General features: G+C 50.7%; 1 protein-coding gene across 3 annotated transcripts in view; it reads right to left on the bottom strand.

Moving 5' to 3' along the window:
* Nucleotides 1-15327, bottom strand: part of CACNA1E (calcium voltage-gated channel subunit alpha1 E) — a 303256-nt gene that overhangs the window by 62062 nt on the left and 225867 nt on the right. For 2 of the 3 annotated variants that reach the window (XM_068538402.1, XM_068538403.1), the window contains exons 15-23: nucleotides 14906-14978; nucleotides 13932-14049; nucleotides 11837-11904; nucleotides 10258-10355; nucleotides 6083-6139; nucleotides 4257-4910; nucleotides 3529-3842; nucleotides 1340-1499; nucleotides 41-170 (exon numbers count right to left, since the gene is read on the bottom strand). In XM_068538402.1, the coding sequence (XP_068394503.1) occupies nucleotides 41-170; nucleotides 1340-1499; nucleotides 3529-3842; nucleotides 4257-4910; nucleotides 6083-6139; nucleotides 10258-10355; nucleotides 11837-11904; nucleotides 13932-14049; nucleotides 14906-14978 (1672 nt within the window). The remainder of the gene's footprint in view (nucleotides 1-40; nucleotides 171-1339; nucleotides 1500-3528; nucleotides 3843-4256; nucleotides 4911-6082; nucleotides 6140-10257; nucleotides 10356-11836; nucleotides 11905-13931; nucleotides 14050-14905; nucleotides 14979-15327) is intronic. The other variant, XM_068538404.1, reaches the window with a different exon arrangement.

The raw sequence follows: 15327 nt of genomic DNA, 5'->3' as shown, positions 1-15327 counted from the left end.
GGGCACGACGGGGGCTGGCAGTCGGCCCCTGTGCACCCACTTTGTTGCGCTCCGAGTTGGTCAGGACGGGGTCCTCGGCCGCCAGGGCGATGCTGCTGGCTGCGATCACCAGGAGGATGCACATCTCAAAGTAGCGCAGGTTCACGACGTAGTGGCAGGCCCTGCGGATCCTGTGGGGCGGCGGATGAGCCCGCTGAGCCGGCCCCGCTTCCCTCCCATTCCCATCTTTCCTCCCCGCCCCCATGCACATCAGCCTCTTCCAGACAGCCAGGCCCTGGCCAGAGGAAGCCAGGGGGAGAGCAATTTAATTTCTCAGGCACCACCCTTGACTTAAAGTCCCGGTGGGGGAAGGTAATCAGATTGGTTAGAGGCTGCGGTCCGCAAGCCAAGGTACACTATCTGCAAGCACATCTGAGCTGTGGGGAGCAGCAGCCAGCACCAGATGACACACACGCTCGGGTGGCTACAAGGTACCTTCCACTGTGTCTCAATGTCTACTCCCCAGCTGTACAGAAACTGGGGCACAGCAAGGAAATCCTAAGAACCAATAAATGTAAAAACAGACCTTGATCCTAAGATTCCTGATGAAAGCAGCAACGGGCTTCCCTGAGCCTCAGGTATTCTGATTAAAGTGACTATTCTACAGACAGCATCCTGGCCTCGGTTGGCCTGACATCTCTTAGCCCCGGTTCCTTCCTTCCCAGGGCCGTGCCTGAATACTGCCCACATGGTCACTGAAAGCCTTCTCACCTCCCTAGACTCAGAAGCTGGTCTACGTGTACATCTTGCTCATTTCCAGGGTGGAAGGCAGCTTCTCTTTCAAAATTCCATCTTTCCTAAATCTAACCTTCCAGATTCTTCCTCGCCAACCCCATCTCATGCCCTGCCTCTGCTCTGCGGGACACACCCACTTCAAAATTCACACGTAGGGCAGCCAACGGATGATCTAGTTATCCCAGGCTCCCTATTCTCAGCTCTGTCCACCTCTGGAATATTTGGCGACACATCCCAAGTAGATTTCCTTCCTTCTCACCACCCTCCCCCCCACAACCTGCTAACCAAAGAGTAGGTGAAGGGTCCTTTCCTCATGACATTTCTCATTCTGTACCGTCTTAAATTACTCTTTAGACTATGGGCACAGAGTTCCGAGGCTGTTCATTAATTCCATGACTCACCTCAACTAGTGAACACCCTGGAGTCTTCAGATGTCTGGCCACATTCCACCAGGAAGGCTTAGAAGGAAGACTGGACCCCCATCCCTCCTCATCACCCCGCCCTGGCTCAAACCTTGGCTGTTTACTCCAGCACCAAAGGGAGGTGGCAATGGAGGGTGTCTTACGGGTTGGTGGTGCTGAAGATGAACATTGAGCTGTGGGGCACCATGGCTTTGCCCGTCTCACGCTTCTCCTTCTTCTGCTGCTGCTTCTCCACCTCCTCCTCATCCTCTTTGATCTCTGCCTCTTTCAAGGGACTGGCTTCTCCATCAGTCTTGCTGCTGACTGCAAGAGGAACGTGTTGAAATCTTCAGAAACCTTGCTACGTGCAGAACGGTGCCCTTCATTTTCCACTGGGGATGGGATGGAGGGGATGGGAGAGGGAGCTAGGGATGTGCCTGGCAAGGTGCCTGAAAACATCGGGGTGTTTGCTAGATTATACTGAGTTAAGCCCTGCTCTCTTCCTAGCCTTACCCCTGCCCTGATTTCAGGTGGTATAGCCTTTTTTTTTTTTGCCATATAAATGATAATCATGTTTCCCTGGGTAAAACAGAATGGTTGTTTCTGTTGTAAAGTTTACAAAGTTTATTTATATCTAAAATCTGGACTCTTTGTATGTATTCACTTATGGCACTTTTCACATCAGTACACCCTGGACGGCATATATTATTATTCCTCTTCTACAGATGGCAAAACTGAAGTTCAGGGAATTCAAGGACCTAGCCTAAGGTCATACAGCTGGTATGGGTTCCCAGTTCAAAATTCTGTCTCCTTTCAAAGAAATCACATTGCAATGGAAGATTTTAAGAAGACATTACTCTGTTTGTGGCTGCCTTTCTGGCTGTGCTTTTTCCCATCATGATAAATGTAGAAACAAGAATGCAATATTCACGCGAAGATGGGTCCATGACTTTATCCCAGGATTGAGAGGATGAAGAAGCAGAGACAGAGTGGGGCTGCTGGACCACTACTCTCTGTTTCCTTACGCAAGTCCCAGCACAGGGTGAGTGGCAGAGAGGATGAGGCTATCCGAGTGGGGCAAAGGAACCTCTCCCACATTCCCATTCAGTGAATGCTTCTGCCCTGGAACCTTGTGTAAGCAGCAAACCTCTGAGGTCCTGACCCCTTCCAGGTCCTTCCAAAAGGTAAGTCATCCAAAGTGTCCAAAAACCCTCTGATGACACGCTCTTACCTACGACCAAGGACAGGGACTAGCCCCAGAAAGAGAACAGAGGGGGGTCAGACTTTCTTAATGTTGTGTCTCATAAAGGAGGGCCCCCAAAACTTCATTATTAGAACATAAAATTAAATAAGACAGCAGAAAAGGTTGTGAGTCTGAGATCCTAAGACATGCCCACCCAAGTCAACCCCAGGGGCACCAGATATGCGAGATTTCACTTTTTAAAGTAGTACTGGCAGTTTGAAGAATACTTTGAGACATTTTCTTCACTTTGAGAAGGTGAAGAAGTGGGAGAGAGAAAAACAGGGAGAGAGGACTGTTCTGTGAAAAGAGAAAAATATGGGGAAAGAAAGAGAGGAAAAAAAGCAAGAGTGGAATCCTGTGGTCACGATTCAGTGACGATGAGGTGGATGGTGGGATTAATGCAGAGATGGGTGGGGGGTCAGGGCAGGGATGGGTGTGGGTTAAGTGCTTTTTGGTTGTTTCCATTTAAGGTCTCACAGGTGAACATCCATTGCCTTCAGGAACTATGAGAGAAAGTGTGACTAAGAGCTCCTAGGAGAAAAAGAGTAGCTAAGAGTAATAGATTCATAAAATGTTAGCACAGGGAAAAGATCTCAGAGGTCATCTGGTTCGATGCCCTCACTTCACAGATAATAAACTGAGGCCTCGAGAGACACAGGGTTTAGGAGCCTACACACAGAGCACAGCCAGTGCTGGCCTGAGCCCACCTGCCATCTTCTGTTCCAGCAATGGTCCCCAAACTGTCAAGTGGCAGAGCACCTGGGGGGTCCCAGAGAATGCCATCAGATATTCATACAATAAATCAAATAGCTGAATATACAAATGGGTAAAAAATCACATGTGATCTCTCTGAAGACTCTAGGATGGTTACAGGGGCCAAAGGCCTAAGGACATTTTATGGGCAAAACTTAAGACTGAGAAAATTCTAACTTATTTTTCTTGCAAACTGGGATAAAACTGCTGCTATTTTTTTTACATGTTGAAGAGTGATTTCATCCCACTGGTGGGGTTTTCCACGCAGCTTTCCAGGGATGACTCCAGAGCCATGACTCCCCCAGCCCCGGGCACGATGGGCGATGGGGGTGAAGGGGACAGGAACTGCATTCTCACTGTGCACCACGGTCGAGTCCACCAAGGGGCCCACGTCGGGGATGGCGACGGTGACACTGGTGCTCTCGGTGGCAGCCTTGTCCGTGTTGGCCGTGATGCAGGAGAGGTCGGGCTCACTCTGGCTGATGACCCGGCCCATGTCCAGCTGCACATCCCCCAGCAGGGCTTGCTCACTGCTGCCCTCCGGCTCCTGCTCCGCCAGCGCTGCATCCTTCTCCGCTTCCAGCTCTGGTTGGGGCAGGACGAGGGGTGTGTCGGCCTCGTCGAGGGCTCCTGCCAGCCCGGAGCCTCTGGACACCATCAGACTGTTGGTCCTGTAAAGAGAGAGGGGGACACAGGTGGTGCTCAGACCGAGAAGCTGTTCCGAAACGGCTGATACGCCTGGCAAGAGGGAGAAGTGCGGGGAGCCAAAGCAGCCCTGCTGGAGAGCACGTGGCATCCGGTGCCTCCCACCCCACCCAGCCAGGCAGAGGAGCTAAGGTCCACGGGCGGTATCCACTGCCTTTACTCCTATCCATTCATTCACTACCCACTCCCAACAGGAGATGCCCTGGTTTTCAGAGGGGTAGATGCCATTGCTGTCATATTTACACATGCCTCGTAAAAGGTGCATTAGCGTCACCTCCATTTTACTAAAGGGGAAACCGAGGCTTAGAAAGGCTTACGTTGAAGAACCCCTAATGCCAGCCGCACTACATGCCTCCAGCATGCTCCTGTGTCTAATTTACCTCCTTAAGTCCTGGGATCGCTCTTCTTCCTGGATTGTGGGCTCCTTGCCCCCGTGGCTGTCCCTGGGCTCGAGGTCCCTCTCCCCGTCACCGGGCACAGCTTCATCCAGACTCCGCTCCTGGCTGGCAGACCTGCTCCTGGAGGCGGAGGAGGACTCCTTGCCCTCCGTCCTGACGCGGCGGTGCCGGCTGCGCCGCTGGCTCTGCCTGTGCCTGGCCCGGTCCTCGAAGGTCACCACGGTCTCCCCGCCCCCGGCCTCCTGCTGGGTCGGGTCACAGTTCCCATGACAGGGCCTGGCTAGCCAGGGCGGCTCCCGTTTGCCCAGGGACAGGGGGCTCCTCTGGTTGTCCAGGGCACTCGACAGGTCCCCTCCGTCCCCCTTGAGGGACCCCCCGCGGCTGACACGCTCTTCCTCACACTTGTCCAGACCCAGGCCCAGGGCCAGCCCCTCGGTGGGCCTGGGTCTCCGGTAGAGGCTGGGGTGGGCATTGAGCGGGTTGAGGGGGCTCAGGGGGTTGAGGGGATTGAGGGGGTTCATGGGTGGGGCCTCCTCCTTGTTGAGGGCCTCCTGGCTGGACATCTGCATGTGCCTTCTCAGCTGGCTGGTGCGCTGCTCCCACACCGACATGTGGTGTCGGCGCCTTCGCTCCCTCCTGGCAAAGGGGAGAGGGCGAGGGCTTGGTCAGAACTGACGGCTAAGGGCCAGGGAGGGCGGCCACGGGGCAGAGGCCAGCCCTCGGTGGCCGTGGGATGGGGGGACACACAGTGCGGGGAGCAAATGGGAGAGCCCAGGACCTGCAGACAGGGTGCACAGAAAGATGCGAGGGGCCGAGGGCGTGGTTGGACCACTGTCCCCTGGTCCGTGGGGCTTCCCGCTCTAATCCCTGCTCCGCAGGAGCTGAGAGGGGTGGGGTCAGCCCAGGACTGAGTCCCGGTCCCCAGGACAGTAGTACGAAGGCTTACCAGATCTCCACTCCCCCAGCTCCCCTTTGCTTTCAGGGCATCAGCCTGTACCTGCTCTGTGCCCACCAATGGCCCTTAGTTCAAGGTGAGAGGCCTTTCTTCCTCCTCCTCTCCCTCTCCTTTCCCTTTCTGAGGACAGCCTGGGAGAGCCAGGGCTGAGAAATACAATGGGCAGGTACTATCCAAGGGTGACGGACGACAGTGGCGAGCAGACCCATGTTATAAAAGGCCTTGGCATCACTCTTGCAGTGATGCAGTGGGGTCTCTTCCACAACCACTAATAAAATCCATGGGACTCTATGTCCAGGGACCACCAGCAACTCATACTCAAAACAACCGTTGAACAATCCAGCTCAGGGGCCTGGCTGAGCATTCACGTGGCAGCGGGAACACACAAACGTGACACAGAGAGTGGGCTCCCACAGGAGGGGGGGTGGGGTGCACGCCTATGCCCGCACTCACACACACCTGCGGGCACACGCCTAGAGCCCGTGCAGGGGATGCTCACATGTGCCCACACGCATCCTCACTGGGGCCCACACGTGCTGTCCACAAGTGCCTGCATGAAAGGCACCCCACCGGCACTAACGACCCACGCCGACACGTGCCCACTCACAGGCCACACGGAAGAGCAAACTGCACACGGGGTCACATACCTGAGACGCACACTGAGATAGGCACATGGTGAGAGGTGCGGAGGGGCAGATCCACAAACCATGTGCACGGAACGCCCACGCACACACCATGGCACACACTGACACGTGCACGCCCGGTGCCACTCTGCCCACGGCAAGGACAAAGACACGGTGTCCCCGCACCCACACGTAACCACTCACAAACACGCAAACCGGTACACACATACAGGTGGCTGCTGCGTGGCTCCCACATCGACATGTGGTGTCGTCTCCTTCTGTCTCTTCTGGGGAAGAAAAATGGACAGGTTCAGTTCATCCTGACCTCTAGGACCCGCAAGCCCCACGGCCACCAGCTGATCTCCAGGGAGAGGTGCAGAATCCCCTACGTGTCTGCTGCCCTCTGTAGACTCCCAACCTTCAGCTCTCCGAAGGAGTGACCTTGGTTCCTGGCTGTGTGCAAACACACGGATCTAGTATTGAAGCAAACATGCAGGCACGCAAAGGGTCTATTGTTTCCCAGAGGTAACAGCTTCGGATACTCAGTCATCAAGCCCCACTGGCACTCACGCTTTCACCTAAATATCCTTCAGAGACCTATCTTGGAAACCCTGTAAACTTGGACGAAGAGTTGTATTTCCCCCTGATCATGTCTAGGATATTCACAAGGGTGTGACTCCCCAGCTCATCCCTCCAATCTCACACAACATGCAGGGAACAAATGCACTGCCATGCACACCATCGAGGCCACCAAGTTGCCCACGGCCGAAGGCGGGGCCACCACTCTGTGTGCTGCTGTCCACATACTTCAGGATGTAAGCAGTGTCCTCTGCATGTGTGCAATGCAGTGGCCCTGACCAGAGGCCTTGAATGTTCAGTCTATTCAGCTGGGTAAAGCACAGTATTAACCTTCCTGGCCTTGCACGGGGAAAAATCTCTTCTACAGACACTCACGTGTTGTGTCCTTTCAAACACAAGGAAGGTCAGAATGGTAGGGTAGAGGCATCACCCACAAAGGCAAACAGGAAAAATGAAGCTGTCAGTGCTCAGGTGGAGGATTACACGTCTGGGACACCTGTGGAATGAGCTTGCCCCAGTTCCTGGGCTGACAAACCCAGTCTGGCCCAGTGGGCCCTGCCTGGACCTGGGAGGTTGGCAAATGCTGCTCCTTCCCTGATGAAACTGACAGCCACCAATGGAGAACATGCAGGCAAACTAGCGCTGTTCAAACACCATGTCCACATCTGCAGAGAAGCGTGGTCCACGGCGGGCAAAGGGAGCAGAGGCAGCTGTTCTGAGCCTGAAGAGGCGCCATGCACATGAGCACCCATGGAATGGATGTGGCTATCACTGTGGAGACACCTGTGAGCTCCACAAATGAATGCACCCCTCAGCATCGACAGCTGCAATGCACGTGGAGCGGCCATGCCAAGAAGCATGGGCAGCACAGAGAAAGAGAAGCACACGCTCTAGACGGGCAGCATGCACTCCCACCAGGAAAAGCACCTTCCACTGGCTATTTGCAAATTCTGAAATATTCAAATGCCAGCCCTCCAGAAGCACATGTGTAAGAGTGTAATTACATGGAAGAATTCTCTCTCTTTCTTACATGCTCACATGTGTGCATACCCACATATGCACGCACGCGCACACACACACACACACACACACACACACACACACACACACGCCAGGCAAAAGAGAGAACCAACCTCTAATTTCCACACAAATCAGATACACACTTCAAACTTCGCTTCTCCAATCATACATACAAAGATCCAGATTCACATCCCATCACAACCATTAATATGTCTTCATACCTAAAATCACAGAGAAGCATCTCTCCAACTCATGCATATATGACCTCACATACACCCTGCAAGGACCCTGTGGATCAGGAAGGGTGGTTGGTATTCTTCATTTCGAAGATGGGGAAACAGGGATTCTGAGATGCTAAGAGGTTCCCTCAGCGTGTGGGGGACCGAGCTATGACTAGCACTTGGGCCTTTTAATTTGTAACAATGTTCTTTCCGTGTTTCTCTATGGACACCACGTTCGCACTTAGTTATACCGTAGTCCGGAAGTCAGGGGTCTGGCCTGCAAGCCCAGGCAGCGCACACACACCCTGACAACGTTCCACCTGCAGCACCCACCTCGCAGCACAAGCACCGCACCCAAAGCCTGCATCTCTGCTCATCTTGGATGGTCACAGCACCTCTCCCACCTCACTGTGCCCGGATACGCACACAGCTCAATGCCTACTGCCATGTGCCTACCAGCATCTCATTCATTCTTTCATTCCATAAACAGTGATTTTCTACTCTGGGCCAAGCATCCTTCCCCCGCGTATCTCTAAACCCACTCCTCCTCCAGGCTTCCTCATCTCAGTAAATAGAACCATCCACTCCTAAGTGACAGCCAGCCCTGCCCACCAGCATGTTTGGATACCTGTGTATATATATTTTTAGCCCAGACTCATTAGTGCAGGGAAAGTGGAGTAGAAACTGCTCAAGGCCCAGAGAATGCTCTAGGGAGGAAGGAGTTGTTTCACCTTTCTTCATCAATCTTTAAAAAATTTGCCAGGGCGGGGAGTTTTTTTCTCATGCAGGGGAGGGAGGTCCCCACACGTAACTCTGGAATGTTCCTACAAGGCGAGGCCGAGGACGTTCATAGGCTTTCACACGAGCTCTGGGCAGAGAAGGGCTCCTCCCTGATCAGTTTCAAGTAATAGATGACAGGGTCTGGGGCCAGGATAGAGGTCCAGCTGCCAGGGGTCTCAGACCCTCCCCAGTGATACCCCAGGACCCCTCACTCAGTCCTCAGGAGGGCCAAGAAGCCACAACAGGAATTCCGTGGTTCTGTGGTCACTTCTCAAGGCCCTTCTCCAAGGCCCTCCCCCAGCAACCATACAGCAGTCAGCCCCCCCCCACCGGCAGGGCCCACGGCCTGCCGGTTCCACCAGCAGCCACAGGGCCAGGCTGGATCCTCAAAGAGAGTCTACACTCGCCACTCTAATTTATCACCTCCCATTCTCTCCCTAATCCGCTCCAACTGGATTCTGTTCCCACTGGGCCACTGAAACGGCTCTCGGGAAGGTCGCTAAGAGCGTTCATTTTGCCAAACCCAATGCTCCCTTTTCTGTTCTCATCTTACGTGATCTTTCAATGGTCCTGAGCTCCGCCGTCCACTCCCTCCGTCTGGAAGCGTGTTCTTCTCCACGTCTCCAGGACACCACGCTCCCTTGTTCTCTCTCCCACCTCCGGGCTGCTCCCCGTCAGTCTCCTCGCGGGTTTTCCTCGAAGCACGGAGTGCTCTGGCCTCTGTCCTCAGCTCCTCGCTTCTCCAGCCCACCTCTCCCTGGGTCAGCTCGCCCGGGCTGACAGCTAAAATGCCATCCAAATGCAAATGCTCCCCCAAATCCTTATTTCTAAGCCCGACTTCTAAACTCCAGACTCACAGGCCAACAGCCCTTTCAACATCTTCACTTGCATGTCTTATAAGCATCTCAAATTTAACGTGGCCAAAATGAACCTTGGATTTCCACTGTTCTCCAGGCTAGCAGTAAATACCACCATCATCTACCCAGTTGTTTAGGTTCAAACCTAAAAACCTGGGAGATACGTTTGTTTCTTCTCTTTTTTTTTTCATCCCCACCTCCATCACATTTATTCCATCAGCTCATCCTATTGGTTCTCCCTCCAAAATACAGACCGAGTGGGATGACTTCTCGTCTTCTCCATTGCTACCATGGTCTAAACCACCACCAACTCTCACCTACTTTACTCTAAGAGCCAACCTCTGTCTTCCCGGCTCCAGTCTGGGCCCCTACAGTCCATCTCCACAGAGCACAGTGACCTTTTAGAAGGGTAAATCCTAACCTATCCATCCTTCCCCTCTAGACCCTCCTATGGTTGTAATTAGAACAAAAGCTAAAGTCCTTCACCTGGGCCTTCAGGACCTCCCCGGCCGTGTCTCCTTCTCTTCCCCCTTGCTCCCTTCATACCAGCCACACTGGGCCTTGCTGGGGATGTTCCATCTTCGTAATGTCACACGACCATCTTCTACACATTTAGGTCTCTGCTTAAATATCATCTCTTCAGAGAACCCCTCCCAGATCGCCCGAAGGTACTCCACCCAATTCCTGTTCCTCTGCCTTAGTACCCTGTTTTATTTATTTTACAGCTATTCTCGCTACCTAAAATTATTTCTGTGTATTCATCAGCTATCTTGCTCACTGAAATAGAAGCTCTGTGAAAAAAAGAGACCCAGTCTTGCTCACTGCTGTATTCACAGGACGTTTCCTGGCATGGAGCAGGCGCCCTCTGAGAGTTCACAGCTTTGGAACCGGGCAACTGGCTGTCAGCACAGGGGCCCAGGGGTCTGTGAAGTGGGGACACTGACTCACTCGATGGAAGGCATGTTGGGCGCAGACATCGGGCTGACCTCCTTGGCCTTCTGCAGCGCGTGTTTCTGGTTGAAGGCCTCCTCTTCTTCCTGTTCATCCTAGACACAAAGCAGAGAGGACTTTGTCTGGGATCCTCGTGAAGGATAGCAGCTCCCTTGGCTCTCCCCAGAAGGCATTCTGGAGACCAGGCGAAGCGAGACAAGCAGGGGAAGAGGTGAAACAAGGCAGAATGAGGTCAGGTTGGCTCACAGACCTCAGGTGGCCAGCAGCCAGCCCCCTTGAGACAGCAGCCTCCCGGCCAGCAATTCTGGCCTCCACCCTGCCCCATCTCCTCAGGAGAGCCGAGCAGTTCTACCCCAACCCCAGTCCTCAGGGGAGCTGGCCGGGGCTGTGGAGGTCAGAGGCCAGAGCCGACCCTTCTCAGATGCTCTGCAGTGTCTGGAAGTGATGGAGGGGGACCTTCCAGGCAGAGCCCCCTGAAGTAAACGCCACACTTCCCATCACGCCCTCTTCCCTGCACAGCTAAGTGACCCCACCCTGGGGCTCAGGCAGGGACCTCATCCCCTCACCCACATTCCTGCTCATAAATGTCCCTCTACGTGATGACACCAAGGAAAGCCAGTTCAGGTAAAATGACTAGAGCTACTAAGAATACATACATCTTCACAGCCTGCTCTGGTTTTCACACGCATCATTTTACTTGATCCTTGCAGTACTCCTGTGAGGTATGCAAGGCAGATATATCATTCTTTTTTTACAGATGAAGGAAGCAATGCTAATGGAGACCAGGGGTCAAGCACAAGCTAAAAGAGCCAGTAAGTGGTAGATGCATGACTCACAGCCAGCTTTTCAGATACTAGAGCTGGTATTTTCCCCTGCCTGCAGATAAGAAGACCCTCAAGGATGTAGGGAAGAGCAGTCACAGAAACATCACCAGGTTGCTACGGGCTCTGCCCCAAACCAAATTTGTATTATGTGGGGAGAAGTTTTCACTCATCTCCCTAGACCATCCCACTGCAATCAGTATTGCCTCCATCCCTGAAGAAATGACTCAGAGGAAAGAGAGGAACAGTTCTTTGAGCAATGTAGCATCTAGCTTCATTGAAACTTCCCTCAAGATGACCATGGCCACTGGAATACCCCAGCAGACACACTCTAGGAACAGAGATGATCCTGGCCCCTCTCACCCCCAAACCCAGAAGTGTGAAGGCACATGATTGAGGTCACACAGCCACAGGTCACAGGAGCAGAGGTGGGACTTAAATCCAGGACTTTGGTGTTTTCTTTATTTTCCAGGGCATAATTCTGCAAAGGATATCTTTGGGAGTTTGCAGTGACTAAGTGATTATCTTCTACATCCCATGAGAGATCCAGTCTGCTCCAAGGCTCAGCAAACTCAGTGAAAGTGAACCAGGCTCCTTTCATGGATGTGTGGCTCTCCAACTGTCCACAAGCTCCCAGAAGGGGCCTTCCTGGCAGGCTTGAGCCAGGCGACGCAGACTTCTGGAAGCAGCCCCAAAGCCCAGCAGGCACCCAATGGCACTAGAGAACCATCGGATCCCCGGAGAACAATGCTTACCTTGGTCAGCTCCTGGGCATTGGCCAGATTGTCCACAGCGATGGCCAAGAATACATTCAGCAGCGTGTCTGGGGTGATGAGTTAAGGATGGGCAAGTAAGAAAAGCAAAAGGCTCCAGCAAGGCTGAGAGGGCATCTCCAGGCCTTTCCTGCCTGGGACACCAGCAGGAACAGAAACCACCCCAAAGAGTCACTTACGCAGGGGCTGTCGGGGGAGGGAGAGAGATGTTATGCAACTCTGTTTGATGGAGAATATGTCCTCTCTCCTTCCACAAGTCATCTCTTTGTACAGGACAAAGAAATACCTGAATCAAAGCTCCCAGAGGGCAAAGTGAGCTACTTTGTGACAAACTGGCCTTCCATTTCTGTGACTCACTGCCTAGCTTTCTTTTTATGGGTTTCTCATGTTTAGTTTATAGTCTGCTCTGGCCCCTAGAAGTTTTCAGGGCAGAAAACTTAAAGGAATATCACTGTTCTGTGAGACTATGAAAAATGCAAAAATATAGCTGCATCACATGGCTGTCCCTTTTCACTCTAGCAATCCCAATTCAAGGCAAGTCCCACCCCCCAAAACTTCTAATGATCATGTAGAAGTTTGCAGTTTATAACGTAACATTCAAGCAAATTATCTCATTTACTATTCATAACCATCAAAGGAGAGAGATATTGCTTCCTCCTTTCAGCTGTGAAAACTAGAAGCTCAGAGAGATTAAGTGACTTTCCCAAGGCCACACAGCTGGTAAACAGAGTTGCTGGGATTAAAACCTAAATCTTTCTGGTCTAGAGCCCATGACCAGCCATGGATTTTGGAATTAAATGCACTTAGTTTCTAGTCTCCCTTCACAATTTAGTAATTGTTTGACTTTAAGTTATTTCCTCTAAGTCTTGTAAGGTAAGGATTAGATGAAATGGTGCCTGAAAAGCATTTAGTACAGGGTCTCATGAATAGCACAAGTATGATAAATGTTAGCTATGCTCAGTAATATCAGCATTAATCACAATACTAATATTTTTGAGAACTTACTATGTGGAAGGCTCTGTTCTATATTAACATATAGAGTTGCCATATGATCCTGCAATCCCACTCCTGTGCATATATCTGCAGAAAACTAGAATTCGAAAAGATACATGCACCCCAATGTTCATTGCACACTATTTACAATAGGTAAGACATGGAAGCAACCTGAATGTCCATTGACACATGAATGGATGAAGAAGATATGGGATATATATACAGTGGAATACTACTCAGCCATAAAAAAGAATGAAATATTGCCATTTGCAGCAACATGGATAGACCTAGAGATTATCATACTACGTGAAGTAAGCCAGACAGAGAAAGACAAATATCACATGATATCGTTTATATGTGGAATCTAAAAACCATGATACAAATGAACTTATATACAAAACAGAAATAGACCCACGGACATAGAAAACCAAGCTTATGGTTACCAAAGGGGAAAGGGGGGAGGAGGAATAAATTAAGAGTCTGGGATTAACATATACACACTACTATATATAAAATAGATAACCAACAAGGACCCTCCGTATAGCACAAGGAACTATCCTCGATATTTTGTAATAACCTATAAGGGAAAAGAATCTGAAAAATATATATATATGTGTAACTGAATAACTTTGCTGTACACCTGAAACTAATACAACATTGTAAATCAACTATACTTAAATAAAAAAGTCTTTTTTAAAAAAATAAAAAGAAAAAACATATAATTAATTCATTAGTATTATAATCTTGTCACTATTTCAGCCTATAGTGATCTCTGTTCTTTCTTATTTTCCCCAGCTCATAGTATCTCCAACCATTTACTATAACAGACTCACATGTTTTTATTTGTGATGATAATCAGATAACTTGGATATTATGATATCTGATAATTTGGATGATACTCTATCTTGTTTATATTTATCTTCTTTATCCAACTAGCAGATGTTCCTTAAGATCGGGATCCTTGTGTCTCTTAGTACACCTAGCAATGGCCACCCTAGTGCTACCCGCACCACTACGACCACCTCCTCCTCCTCACATGCTGGTCCGTGCAGGCAGCACAAGAGAAGCCTTTTAAAAAGGATACAGTTTCCAAACAAGGTGAGCACAATGAAATAGATAGCTGACCACATGCCTGAGCTGACCCCACCCTGGGAGCGGATCCCATTGTACATCACCTCATTCCAGTCCTCACCCGTCAGGATCTACACAAAGCAAACAACAGGCAAATCAGAGATCTGGGTTGGATGAGAAAATGGGGTCAACGGAAGGGGGAAAATTCTGGGCCTGGGTCTTTTCCATCTACCCCTTGCTTGATTATCCTGCCAGAGAGAAAAAAATGTCACGCCCATGAATAATCCTCAACTTCCTTCCGATATGTAAGAGACATTGAAAACAGAAGGAGAACATCAAAAGGAAAGATTCTATTCCTCAAAATATAGAGTCCCCCCACCCTGACCCAAACCTCAGCTTTGCCCGGCCTGTGCGAATCACACAGATGAGGTGGTCTGGTCACTGCCTAACTGTCCCCGGGAGCTGCCAAGATACAGTTCATGAGACAGCAGCGTTATTGGAAAGGGCCTCATGGGCTCCAGTTCTGGAAACCTGGGTTCTGGTTCAGCCTCAGATTCTGGCTAAATAGTGTTCTCCTTTAGCTCTTAGACATTATTGATTTTGAGTTTCCCCCATGATTTAAAAAAAAATTTGGAGGGGGGGGTGCGTGGAAAAGATACTTCTTTAAATGGACACGCGGGTTTGAAGATACTTCCAATTTCATAAAACCAGAAATGCGATGTTGCTGAATGACTTTGACTAACATCCCTTGCAAACTCACAAGTGTAAGGAGAAAGCCAATGAGGTCATCACAATAGAGCTCTTTTATTATTGGTAAGGACATAGCTATAGAAATGCTAGGAATTACAGTGGTGATGATTACTCAATAAGCAAGAGTACCCAGCTGCCTGACAGGAGCTTGGAGAGGAAAGGGAGGATTCACTTAACACGTCATTTTGTAGCGTGTGCACCAAGGGATCCCAAGTAACATTTTTTAACGTCTCATACCTGGAATACAGTCATGATGGCTGCAGGGAAGGTGTCAAAGTTTGCTGAAGGAGTCCCATCATTAAAGTTGAACCTGAAGAAGGAAATTCAGAGAGAATGAAATGAAAATCTCACACACCAAGTTTTCCTTTCCCGAGATTATGCCGTTTTCATCACTACTTTTCCCCTTTCTCCACATCCCCCTCTGCCCTACTCTTCCCTCATCCCAGTAACTTATGAAGACAGTTTTAGTGACTACTACTGGGGGACTGTGCACTTGAAGGGCCCTGGTAATGGGACGGGGTCTGGGCTGATCCTGAGTTACAAAAGCCCCAGGCTGTACCTTTCAGGGACAGCTCCAGAGAGAGGGGCCCCCTCAATAAGAACCCTGTACAGTGTGAACGGATTAAAAACAGAGATGTTTGTTCCACACACATGCTCGT

The sequence above is a fragment of the Eschrichtius robustus genome, chromosome 3, assembly GCF_028021215.1.
Source record: "Eschrichtius robustus isolate mEscRob2 chromosome 3, mEscRob2.pri, whole genome shotgun sequence".
Classification (NCBI taxonomy): domain Eukaryota; kingdom Metazoa; phylum Chordata; class Mammalia; order Artiodactyla; family Eschrichtiidae; genus Eschrichtius; species Eschrichtius robustus.
This window is presented reverse-complemented; position numbering and strand designations above follow the sequence as displayed.